Below are 12,821 nucleotides of genomic sequence, written 5' to 3'. Positions count from 1 at the left end.
AGAATCATTATCTGCTTGAAATTCTATATACGATTTGTAGAATTTCAGTATATTGCCAAGGCATGAGCTTTTTCTTATTGTATTTTCTGTAAATATTTCTGGCACAAACTGTAAAGGTGAAAATGTGATTATGAAGGTGCACCCATGTCCCCTTGCCTTCTATGTTTTCATTTGTCTGTTATGGAAGACCCAGAGTCTTGTTTTGTCCAGAAGAAAACCATGGAATGTTGAATGTAATACATTTAAATTTTGGGGAGATTCTTACATATATATATATATACACACACACACACATAGATGCATATATTTACATTTATATTTATGTAGTTATATATAGATATTCATGTATCTTTAAATAAAATGTAGACCTCATCTCGAAATATTTACTTAAGTGAAAAAAAACTTCCTGAACTTTGGAAATTGCTTTGAAATTAGAGATGTTTACATTGTTAGTCTTTTTCCTGATGAATAGCAGACCTGTACCCCTGAGACAAATAATACATTATGTTAATTAATTGAATTTAAATTAAAAAAAATTGTGAGTCTTTTTCCTAACATACTTTTCGAAACACTGTACTTTAAATCACCATGTAAACCTAGACAATATAGTTAGACTTCCCGCTCTTGAAATTGCCTTTTTTCCCCATCTTACTCATCAGAGCAATGTCATTTTCTTATTGCTTACAGGTTTCCAAAGTCCTTATCCTAGGATCGGGAGGTCTGTCCATTGGTCAGGCAGGTGAATTTGATTATTCAGGATCACAAGCTGTAAAAGCCATGAAGGTGAGAGATCTTTGTAAGAATTAATATACTCCTTTAATGAGTCTAATTAGTATTTTATAATTTAGATTTATGGCACTACCTCTTTTCAAAGTCACTGTAATTGATTTTATCAACTATTTCTCACACATCTTATATGAAAGAAACTTTGATCACCGGTGAAATTTTTAACTTTCTCAAACTTTTTTGTACACCTGCAAATCAAGAACATAAGAGTGATCTCCAAAATTATCTATGTTACCACCTATTTATACTGAAAACATAAAAAAGCCGTGTTTACGATATTACTCATTTCTTTTGAGGCAGTGAGCATTTAAAATATACTTGTCTTTTGTATGAAAGAGGGAATCTGGGGATTCTTGGTGCTCTAAGATGTCATAAATGTTCCAGAGGATGCTTCAGGCATTTCTGTGGTTGAAATGGCAAGATCAAGTTGAGATAGCAAGGACAACAAATGCCTTTTATCCAGCTTTAGAAGTTGTTACCTGTCACTAGGGGACCCAATTTCCCATCTATGACTTGGATTGGATGACTGACCAGAATGATTTGGCAAATATTCATGTGGAAATGAGGATTTGATATTCATGTTGGGAAGCATACCCTCCCTGTCCCTTCAAAGCCTCTCAAGATCTCCCCAACCCTTTGTCATAGCAAAGCAAACCTTTAGAAACATTTCACTGTATTTATAAAGTATTTCTATGAAAGAGCTAGCTTGGCTTCTTTTTGCTGTCCTTATTTCCTTGTATAGTCCCCATTTTGGTGCTAATCGGCCATCCAGGGGCAATGAGAGCTCTTCTGTGACCCCGCCTCTGGCTTTGCAGTGTAAAGACATTCACCAGAGACCTGGCTAGGAGGAAGCCACACAGAGCAGGTGGCAGGAGACTAGGACAACAAACACAGAAAAACAATTGGCCAGAATATTTTTTTCTTTTTGTTGTATTCATAAGCTATACCCAAAGATTTTCACCTGACAGATGTCTGTTGAAAAAAAAATAGAATGCAGTCCCCAATTATGTTACTCTTCTTCCCATTTGTTTTTACTTTTTAATACTCTTCTCCATACACATGGGTACACACACATATGCACATGTGTTTTTCGTGCACATTTTCAAGGAGTACTTTACTTCATTGTATTATGATTCAATTTCTCTTTATATAATTAGAGGATGTCCAGTGGTTTAGATTGGTTAGAACACAGTATAAGTGTGTTCAGGGTTTGTAAATACATTTAAGTAGCATATGGTTTTCTATCCTATTTGGTAGTTTTATAAAGAATTAATATAGTTTCATAGCTTGCATTTTTTTGTGTGCTTTACATCCATTAGGTGAAGTTACATATTTTAACTGAAGAATAGGAATTATTAGCGATAGTATTGTGATGAATTAGGAAGTTAGTAGAAATGAATTTATGGACTAAATATTTATTTTTTTATTTTTATTTTTTTAAAGATTTTATTTGTTTATTTGACAGAGAGAGATAGTGAGAGAGAGAGAGAGAGAGAGAGCAAGCACAAGCTGGGGGAGTGGCAGGCAGAGGGAGAGGGAGAAGCAGACTCCCCACTGAGCAGGGATCGGGATGCAGGGCTTGATCCCAGGACCCTGGGATCATGACCTGAGCCAAAGGCAGATGCTTAACCAACTGAGCCACCCAGGCACCCCTATGGACTAAATATTTAAAAATAATCAGATGGTGCATGTATTGTAGCCAGAACTATATTAAAAATATATATATATATAATATATATATAAAATATAAATATATATATTTTATAAAATGTATAGTTTGAAATAATTTTAAGTTTTAAAATATATGGACATTCATCACAGTCATTTACCTATATAATTTGATTTACAAAAATAGCTATATTCATTGTATAACACATTCAGGAAAATACTTACAAATATACTTAAGTCTTTTGGTGCTATTCTTTAGTAGTGAGACCTTCTGTAACTTCTATTGATGGCGTGTTCTCAGTTTGGACTTAATTATTTAAATTCCAAGCTATATTTTAAATGCATTTGTTTATCTGTATGTGTTCAAAAATTTCTTAATAATACTTTTTAAAAACCAATTTCTTAAAATCTTGAGAGATGACTCATATTGAGGAAAGGGCATAGAACTTGAATCGTAAGACTTGGATTAGAGTCCTAATTTTGCCATTTGATCAGCTAGAAGATCTTTGGCAAGTCATTTAACCTTATTGAATGTCAATCTTTTCATCTGTGAAGTAGGAATGTCTCTTGTAGTCTTGGTATAAAAATCAAATAAATTGATAAAAGAGTACATTATAAGTTTTAAGGCACTGTTTGAATTTAAAGTAATATGAAATATTTAATATTTTATTCAGATCCTCCCCCAAGGACATATAGGGCTTTCAAGGATGATTTCTATACTCTCATCTGAATTTTTGTTGATGTTTTAGAAGAGTTCAAAATTGGTGTGGTAATAGGTAAACTAATAAGAGCCATATGGCCATATTTTATAATAATTATTTTGCTGTATCGCCCTCATCCTAGTTTATAAAGCTATTATCCTTCATAGCCTACATGAAGAATTATTTTTGAGGTCTCTCCAGATGTCAGAAAAAGATAGAGCTCTGAATACCTTTATACATACGCAGACACACAGACTTTTTTATTTTATTTTTTTGCCATATGGTCATTTTCTTTTACTATAGTATGTATCAAGAGTTGTATGATGCTCTTTGTTAAAACACTATTGCAGGCATGAAAATCTAAAAAGGTGGAATCCAGCAGAAGGCTCTCAGTGCTTCCAGCAAGGGAATACATCATCTTGCATTTTAAATGTGCCCTCCATGTTGGTCTCTGACAAACATCGGAAAGGGAAGCTTCTTTGATGTTGTCTCTGGTTCCATTTTATATTTTACTAATTTTTAAAATATTAATTTAAAAATAATTAATTTAAAATATTTTAGTCTTTTACAGTCAGTAGAGCTATAAAGTTCAGTAGTATTCATAGACCTCTAGTCAAATTCTATAGAAATTAACTCCAGTTTTGCTTGATACCTCTAGCAAGGAATTCAGGGTGAACCTCATGAGGCAACCAGTTCTTTTTGAATAGTTTTATTTTCAAGCAATTTTTTCCTTCCTCTCACTAAATGTTCCTCTACCCTCCATCCCATTCACCAGCCCTATTACTGATCTCTACAGCCCACAAAATAACCTAAAATTTTTATCACCCAATACAGACCCTTCATTTGAATATGGTCATTCTTTCCTTTAGACCGTATGTTCAAATTCTCGATCCTTTTGTTTCTTTCAGGAAGAAAATGTCAAAACTGTCCTGATGAACCCAAATATTGCATCAGTGCAAACCAACGAGGTGGGCTTAAAGCAAGCAGATACTGTCTACTTTCTCCCCATCACCCCTCAGTTTGTCACTGAGGTCATCAAGGCGGAACGGCCAGATGGGTTAATTCTAGGCATGGGTGGCCAGACAGCTCTGAACTGTGGTGAGTTCTTTTAAGTTTAATTGCAGAGTTTTGGCCCATGCATTTATGTGTAATATTTTTTGTTTGACTCTATCTAACAATTATGCTCTATGTGTTCATAAAAGCTTTTCTTTAATATGTGAGGAAGCAGTTAGCAAACAGCCACCTGAAAATGTCATATGATAAATATTACTGGTTTATTTCACAAAACAGCTGAGGCGCAAAAAGAAACCTTTTACTTTAATGCTCTGGGGTGGCCAAGTGAGATCTCCCTGCTCCATTTCAGCATATTGCTTTTCTCTGTTACCAGTGAGACCCTGAGAAATATTATGAATAAAAAATGAGATTTAACATTGATTAAATGCTTCGTGCTCTTACATGTTGGCCCGGTAGCATTTGGCTTTCACATATATTTTCATGATAACATAGATCAGTCTCTCTACCATCCCTTCATGCATCTGCTGAGCCCAATACTCTGTCCTTTTTACAAGCCTTCAAATCTATGGAACTAGATCATGAATGAGAATCTCATGAGATAGTCAGGGTAAGCAGTTGGCGAAGTAATTTATATGTCACATATAAAAGTCTTAGCCAAGGTCAGATGGCATGTTAAATGGAAACATTATTTTGATGATTTTTAACCCAGATAGATACCCACATCACTGGGATTATTTAAATAAGAGAATCTCATTATAAGATTGGACCTTAGAAGGAAAGGGAATATACTAAAATCTAGAGGTTCACTGTATCTTATGATTTTTATTAATGAGGATAATAAAAACCGTTTGGAGAAGGTGGTAATATAAGTAATGTCACTAGCAATGTATTTTGCTAGAATGTCTTCAGAATTTCTCTTTCAAATTTTTCTTTCTTTTTTTCTTTATCTTAAGTACAATTCTATTGTAGACTGTGATGGCTTCTTGGAGTTAATTTTAAGGTTCAAAAAAGTTGTATTTCAGGTATGTGTTTAAAAAGACATAAAAGTTTGAGATTTTAAAGACTGATTATATTTGGTTCTTCTGTAGGAGTGGAACTATTCAAGAGAGGTATACTCAAGGAGTATGGTGTGAAAGTCCTAGGGACCTCAGTTGAATCCATTATGGCCACAGAAGATAGGCAGCTATTCTCAGACAAACTGAATGAAATTAATGAAAAGATTGCTCCAAGCTTTGCAGTGGAATCGGTAAGGAATCTTTGTTCTGGAGAAACAAGGTCATTATTTTGTCTTATGTTATAGGGAGAGTGATTTGTCATGAATAAAAATAATAGTTAAATTATTATATTTGCATGTATTATCTTCCAGAAATGTGTTAGTACCTCAGAGACTTTGTTTATGCTGAAATGTTTGGGATACGTATTAATATTTTATGAAAAGGGAAGCAAAAGCCCAGAGACAAAGTGGTTTATCAATGGATGAAGTGCCACTGAATATCAAATCTCCTGAATTAAAACAAAGAACCATGTCAACCTACAATGCCAAAGTGATTTTTACTTTCTGGGATCAGTTACGTATCCTGTGTGTGCAAATGACCTGCAAATGGGGAATGATGGGATTGAAATTTTCTTGTTAGAATGGAATAAACATCTAAAAATGAAATCACCTAGTAAAAGCCATTGCATCTAATCAGTGAGATTCATGACTGAGAAACTTGTGGCTTAGATGTTTAGAGAGGAAAGATTATTTCTCCTTTTTGTTAATCATTTTCAACTGTAGCCTGTGCCTATTGATAGGCTATTACAAGGCACCAAGATAAAGTTGGCTTGCTATATATCTGTTTTTGTCCCTGACTTTATTCTTGATTTTAGACATGCAGTCAATGAAGTGGGGGTTCTGGAGGCAGTTTTTGATGCAACTTTCCCATTGCAAAAGTAGGCAAATCCTAGGGAAAAGGGCAAGTACTGCTGGGACAAGTAAAATGGGCCATGTACGTTTTAGAAAAGAATGCTACCAAGTACATACTATGTTGTAGAGCTGTCAGTCAGGAATAGTCCCAGGATAGCTCTGCTGAACATTTGGAAAGCTCCTGCCATACATTTATTCTTTCATTGCCAGATTTAATTATGTCCTTGCTTCCTCAGGATGAGAAACAGGCATATGGGAAAGGTGTAATTACATTCCCATTGGTAGTGTAATAATATTCCATGACAGAAAAATATAGCCACCATATGTTGTATTCTGTAAGGTAAAAAAAAAAAAAAAAAAAAAAAAAAAAAAAAAATTTTTTATTTTAAAAGAAAAAAAAAAAAAAAAAAAAAAAAAAAAAATCCAAGCTTTTGAGACTACTCTCTGACTGAACTTGAAAAATGAAAACTCTCTTTCTATACAGTATTCCTAATGGCCTATTGCAGTAATATCAAGTTCATTTCAGCAGTAGAAAACCTTGTATCATTAAGAGATGAAGACTTTTAAACTGAATTTAAAAATTCAATATGGCTCCCATTCTCAAATTCATAATGATTATTTCAGTTTGGGCCATTGTTTCATTTTTTTTTTATATGGCAGAATGAAATTTACAACAAAAAGATAAGAGAAAGCCTTTACTGTGTATTAAAAAAATCCTACAATTTTACTTAAAATTTGTAAAACAGCACTTGTTTTTCAGAAGGAAATGAAGGAATAATACAGCATTTCTATAGTCATTCTCCCCAAAGAAACTGATTTACCTGATTTGCTATACTCTCTTGGTGTGGTCTTTTCTGTTAGTGTGGTCAGCTTTTAAAACTTTGGGTCTTTCTTGTTGATAGATCGAGGATGCTCTGAAAGCTGCAGACACCATTGGCTACCCAGTGATGATCCGTTCTGCCTATGCCCTGGGTGGGTTAGGCTCAGGCATCTGTCCCACTAAGGAGATCTTACTGGACCTCAGCACAAAAGTATGTATTTTCACAGACCAAATTCTTACCAACCAAGAAAATGGATTTGATATGCCCTTTCAGTTAGAGAAAGTTCTGTATATGAGAAATGACCTTTTCTCTATTATTAAACCACTGTCATGTTTTCTAAAAGTGTTGTCCAAAAGACAGTACCTTTGGAAGGGAAATGCAGTGCAGTTATTTACATTGAAACACAGCATTAACCCAGACGGTACTAGGAAAACTGATGGTCGCTCTGACTAATGGTGATCATTCTAACTGGTGATGGTCACTCCATCTTTATTGTACTATTTGATTTCAGTGGTATAAACTCAATTCAGTTCCATCTCCCTCTGCTTCAAAATCTGCTCCCAAACACCCATCATGCTAAAATATATTTTAGTGATTAGAAAAATGAATATAATATCCCATTTTCTATTATTTTTTGAAATAATATGACATGGATGACATCTAAAGTGAAACAAAACACATTCAATAGATTGGCTTTCCCTCAAATTCAGGTGTTTAAAATATATACAATATAAACCTCTTGGTATAATAAATGAGTGAGCTCTCTGCCAACTGCCACACACTCATACAAGCCAAAGTGAGATTTGAGTGTTCAAATTTTATGTGCTATCAAAATCACTTTAGCATATTATGGAATAGTTCTTTTCTTAAGTATTAAAAAGAAAATTAAGATATGTTCCAAAAAATAAATTAGACATTATCAAAGAAAACATGCTCCATGAAAGCAGAGAATTTTGCCCACGCTCTCTTCTCACCGAATAGAACAATGCCTGGTGAGGTAGGGTCCCAGTAATTGCTGGCTGAATGAATGAATGTGTGTAGAGCTGAGAGGCCCATGTCCCTTACATGGTGGTTGTGGACCTGAATCGGATAGGATTATTATAAGGGCTACTTTGGAGAGTGCTGAGTAAATACCAAGCACAGCTTCTATCTGTCATTACTTACTCTTTAGAGTGAAACAAAATGTGGACCTTGAATTGACATAGGATTTGAGAACAGATAAATAAAATTAAATATATTTAAACATCTATAATGACAAACTTACATGTCAAACTTGGATTTAGTGTTTCTAGAGTTGCTAAAACAAACCCCCCCAAAAAGGAAAATATATCCATAAAAATATTTCTTGTTTCCATTATGGACTTATGAATCATGTATTTAAAGAAAAGACATGTTTATAGAGGTGATTTTTTTTCCCCTCTGGTATATTAGATGTTCCCAATATTTTTAACACTAGTATTCATGTATACTTATTCTCTATTAAAAATATATATTTTTACAGTGTAAAAATTCTGAATACTGAATTGTCTAAAAATGTTTACAATGAAAACAATTTTAAAATGGGATAGTTTTTAATCATTTAAATGCCTTAAGATAATCAATAGGGCATTGAAATTTTTTTGAAAACTAGCTTTTCCCTTGAAGTAATTACTTTTACCACTAATTCCTAAACTACTCCTTATTCTCTTGAGATTATATTTTGCACCTTTAGAAGCTGCATTAACTCATCTTGGTCTCAAAGTTAGTCTTTTGTATAAAATCTGAGACTGGAAAGAAGGAAATTAAGGCAACAGGTGAATTTGATCTCAATTGTTCCTGTGTCCAAACATCCAGCCTAGTCCATTAGAATGCAGAGAGCTTTCCCGGATCCATGCCCTTTGTTTCCCAGATTTCCTCTTTTAGCATGCAATCCTAATAACAAATGAATCATTATTAAATTGTTAATGCTGGCTACAGAGTTTTCTAACCAGTTTGAAAACCTCATCATAGGCAGCTGTGGGGACAAATGTGTTACATTTTCAGTTGCACATGGAGGAGCCTGTAGTGTTCACTGAGATTAAAAAGATAGTGTTAAGACACATTTAAAACACACACACACACACACACACACACACACACACACCACCCAACTAACATTGAGTTATTTCATTATACTGCCTGCTAATAATTTGAAAAAATTCAAAGTTCTTCCCCCAGTTGTTTTCTCTTCCTTTCTTGCTGCCATTGCAAATCAAAAATATTACAAGACAAAGGGAGACATTTCTGTCTTGGATTTTCAGCCACTAAATGTCCTAAAGTCAGAGACTGCCTCTTCCATATTTTGGGTTCAGTATTCTACCCACTGGTGGGTACTCAATAAATATGAAATGATAATTATATACTAATTCATATCTGTTTAATCAGGCATATATGATATATGACTTAGGGTATTTAAGCACTTAGGCGGTGATTAACCATAATAATAGTTGCATATGATTCTTCTAATTCCCAAGTTTCGTATGCCATCTTGGCTAACTGTTTACAACCATTATTATCCTTTCTTCTCCTCATCAACATTAACTGACTTTTATTGTGTATGCCACTGTACAAAGCACTCTCAGCTATTTTAGAGAAAACCAGAGTCTTTAGACTTATATTTCCATATTTATTCACACTTATCACATTTTCTGGTTTTACAGAAGTCTTGCTGCTGAAATAATTCCATTTCCCTCTGCCTGATTGCTCAATTATTTTCTCTTTTTCCTAAATTAGTTTGATTTAATGTCATATCAGCACTTTGAATGGCAAGCCTCAATAATGTAAATCAAGCATATTCACTGCAGGATGCTATTCCTAGTACCTCACTGATTTTCTGACACATTGTGCCTTCTGGAGCATAGAGGAGGATGGAGACTAGGCTTCAGACTTTGATGCTGACCAGGATTTAAGCCAGGGCATTTTGCCCAATATCCATGTTTAAACCAGTGCTTTTCCTTACTCTTTGATATCTTTTGTCACCCATTTCCAGGCCTTTGCTATGACCAACCAGATTCTGGTGGAGAGGTCAGTGACAGGTTGGAAGGAAATAGAATATGAAGTGGTCCGAGACGCTGATGACAATTGTGTCACTGTCTGTAACATGGAAAATGTCGATGCCATGGGTGTTCATACAGGTAGACAAAGAATCTTCAGGAATTATAGTAATGCCTTCAGTTCATGCTTCTGATGACCCCATAGACATCTTTATTAAGTTCTTTTCTTTAAATTACTATTCTTAGCTGATAGACTAGCGACAAAATTTTACACAAAATAGTATTTCATGGTATTGAAAATAACCTCACATTCGTTTTGATCACAAAACCCCTGTGAAGTAAGGCAGGTATTATCCTGACTTCATTTGAGGAAGAGGTCAAATGTAAGCAATGTAGTGATGGTAAAATCTGTAAGAATTGGTGTTGAAAAGTAAGAAATGAAGTTAAGAAGCCTTAAATCAGATGAGGGTATTAGTTACCAAGTGAATGAAAAAACAGCCACAAGTAATAGAAATAGGTGAAATAGGTTTTTTAGGAAGAGAAACTAGTTAGATGAGAGGACACAAATGATGACTTAGAATTTAGAAAGGCTAACTTTGAGGCATGGGTGGAATTCTTAAGAAGAGGGTTGATAATATGGAGCTGGAATTCAAGAAAAGGGCATACAAATAAGGAAGTTGATACAAAGTCATTGGGAGTCATTGATGTGAAGGACGTAACTGAAGCTGGAAGCATAGACTAAGTACTCAAGGGCATAGGCATAGAAAGAAAGACAATAAGGTCAAGGAATGAACTTGGGAACTGCTTAGATTTACAGGGCATGAGTAAGAGGAACGGTTAATGTTGAAGAGAAAGAAGGGAGTGCTAGGAAGAAAGCCAGGATGGTACACAAGTAAGCCAACACAAGAAAATATTTCATAAAAGAGCTTTGGTTTTGGCTTTATCAAATGCCGGGAAAGGTCAAGAATTAGGATTTTAATGTGGGTTTTTGGATGTTCAAGAGGACAGGTTCAATGCAAAGTTGTTTATGGGAGCTATATTGAAAAGAATTAAATGGCAATTGAGGACACACAGAATTGGGAAACTTTCAAGAAGTTTAGTCCTGTAAAGAATAAGAGAGATGTTCTTCTGATTGGCAGTGTAGGGGGTGGGGCTTCTGGAGCCAGGAGAAATCTGAGCATGTTTGTGGGCTGGAGGAATGGTGACTAAAGATTAAGAGATTGAAGATACAAGGGCTATGATTAGAGAGGAGTACGATAATGGGAAGGGATGAGATGAGATGTGGCTGAGCCAGTCGGGGTGAAGAAGAAGTGATCGTTTATAGAAGGGAGAACTTAAGAGAGATTTTGAGATGAAGAGCAGGGAAATTGTAGATTTCTGAAATTGTAGATGACTGAGGTCTTGATAGCTAGATGAACTTGGGAAAGGTTAGCGGGGTTTCTGTCAATAATGTGTCAGAGTAATACAGGCAAAACAAGAATCAGAGTGAGAGTATCTGATGTGCCTTATATGTATTGCCTTGAGACAGTTATTTTTCCAACAAACCCTTAGACTAATCTGTGTCTTGTATCACACAAATAGATTAAGTCGCTTAAGTTAGTTATTTAGATATGCTACCAAATAACAAGTGTTGCTTGGATGTACAGGTGATTCAGTTGTTGTGGCCCCTGCCCAGACTCTCTCCAATGAGGAGTTTCAGATGTTGAGACGTACTTCAATCAATGTTGTTCGCCACCTGGGCATTGTGGGTGAATGCAACATTCAATTTGCCCTTCATCCTACCTCAATGGAATACTGCATCATTGAAGTGAATGCCAGATTGTCCCGAAGTTCCGCCCTGGCCTCAAAGGCCACTGGGTAAGATCAGAGTGATAGACCATGTATTTGCAGATTCTTCTCAGATAGTTTTGGAAAACTGACAGCTAGTGGAAGACTGAGCTGCATTTATAAGCTATAGTCCCCATTTCTGTCTGCTGGCTGCAAATCATTTAGGACCCTTAGGACATGGTTATTAATAAGCTTGCTGCCAGATTGAAGCAAATGATATTGCTAGCTGGCTTTGTTTGCTGGCTAATCATAAACTAATCAAAATCTGGGTGGTCAAAGCAGGCTGCAAAAAATCTGCTTCCTAATTGCACTTTGCAGATATTCTTAAAAAGTGAAAATTAATTCTCAATTTTAGTCCTCAACTGGTTTCTTCAGGTGTATAGTAAATGGTAGGCAAATAGTATAGTTTACTTGATTCAAGCATTCAATAAATTATTTTATTTTAGCAAAACTCCACAGGCCCAAAATTGTAGGGTTTTTCTATAGATAAATATTGCAACCAAATAAATGATTTGCTACCCATTTAAGAATGCCGGCAAACATAAATTGAGGGAACATTAGCACGTTTTTCTATTAATATACTTAGCATATGGCATTTAAATTACATGGCATTTAAGTGAACTAAATAATTACCTGTAAAGTTTTTTTGCTTAATATGGCTCCGCAGTGCTGCATGGAGTGGCAGTGAAGTGTTGCCCTAAGCAAGAGTCAGGAGACCTGAGTTCTCCTTCCAATTCTCCTATTGACTTTGGATATATCACTTACTGTCCCTATCAGTTTCCTCATCTGTCAGATGGGGGAGATGTATTAAAAGAAACATATGTAATTCTACAGTTCTGTGAATTATATTCTCAAATATAATTACCAAAACTATCCAGTTAAGTTCCTAGAATCTTAGTTTTGTAAGTAGTCCCATGTTCAAAAATAATTTGGAGACAAAGCAAGGACCCGAGCTTGCAATGACTACATTTTCTGACCATTGCATACCCCACAATGCCAGCTAACTCCACTGTCTTCCTAGGTGCAGACGTCAATATATCTTTTCAAAAGAATATTTTGCAAATTCTTATCTTAGTGGAGGCTCTAG

The 12,821-nt window shown here is 35.1% G+C and overlaps 1 protein-coding gene across 1 annotated transcript in view; it reads left to right on the top strand.

Annotated features, from left to right (window-relative positions):
- CPS1 (carbamoyl-phosphate synthase 1) overlaps nt 1–12,821 on the top strand; it is a 134,286-nt gene that overhangs the window by 52,649 nt on the left and 68,816 nt on the right. The window contains exons 14-19 of the mRNA XM_025892261.2: nt 688–783; nt 4,064–4,253; nt 5,258–5,415; nt 6,978–7,106; nt 9,904–10,048; nt 11,554–11,764. Of these exons, the coding sequence (XP_025748046.1) occupies nt 688–783; nt 4,064–4,253; nt 5,258–5,415; nt 6,978–7,106; nt 9,904–10,048; nt 11,554–11,764 (929 nt within the window). The remainder of the gene's footprint in view (nt 1–687; nt 784–4,063; nt 4,254–5,257; nt 5,416–6,977; nt 7,107–9,903; nt 10,049–11,553; nt 11,765–12,821) is intronic.

The sequence above is a fragment of the Callorhinus ursinus genome, unplaced genomic scaffold, assembly GCF_003265705.2.
Source record: "Callorhinus ursinus isolate GAN/ISIS: 27379988/994484 unplaced genomic scaffold, GSC_fseal_2.0 scaffold2, whole genome shotgun sequence".
NCBI classification, from domain to species: Eukaryota; Metazoa; Chordata; class Mammalia; order Carnivora; family Otariidae; genus Callorhinus; species Callorhinus ursinus.
The sequence above is the reverse complement of the archived record's forward strand: the minus strand, read 5'-3'. Positions and strand labels throughout refer to the sequence as shown.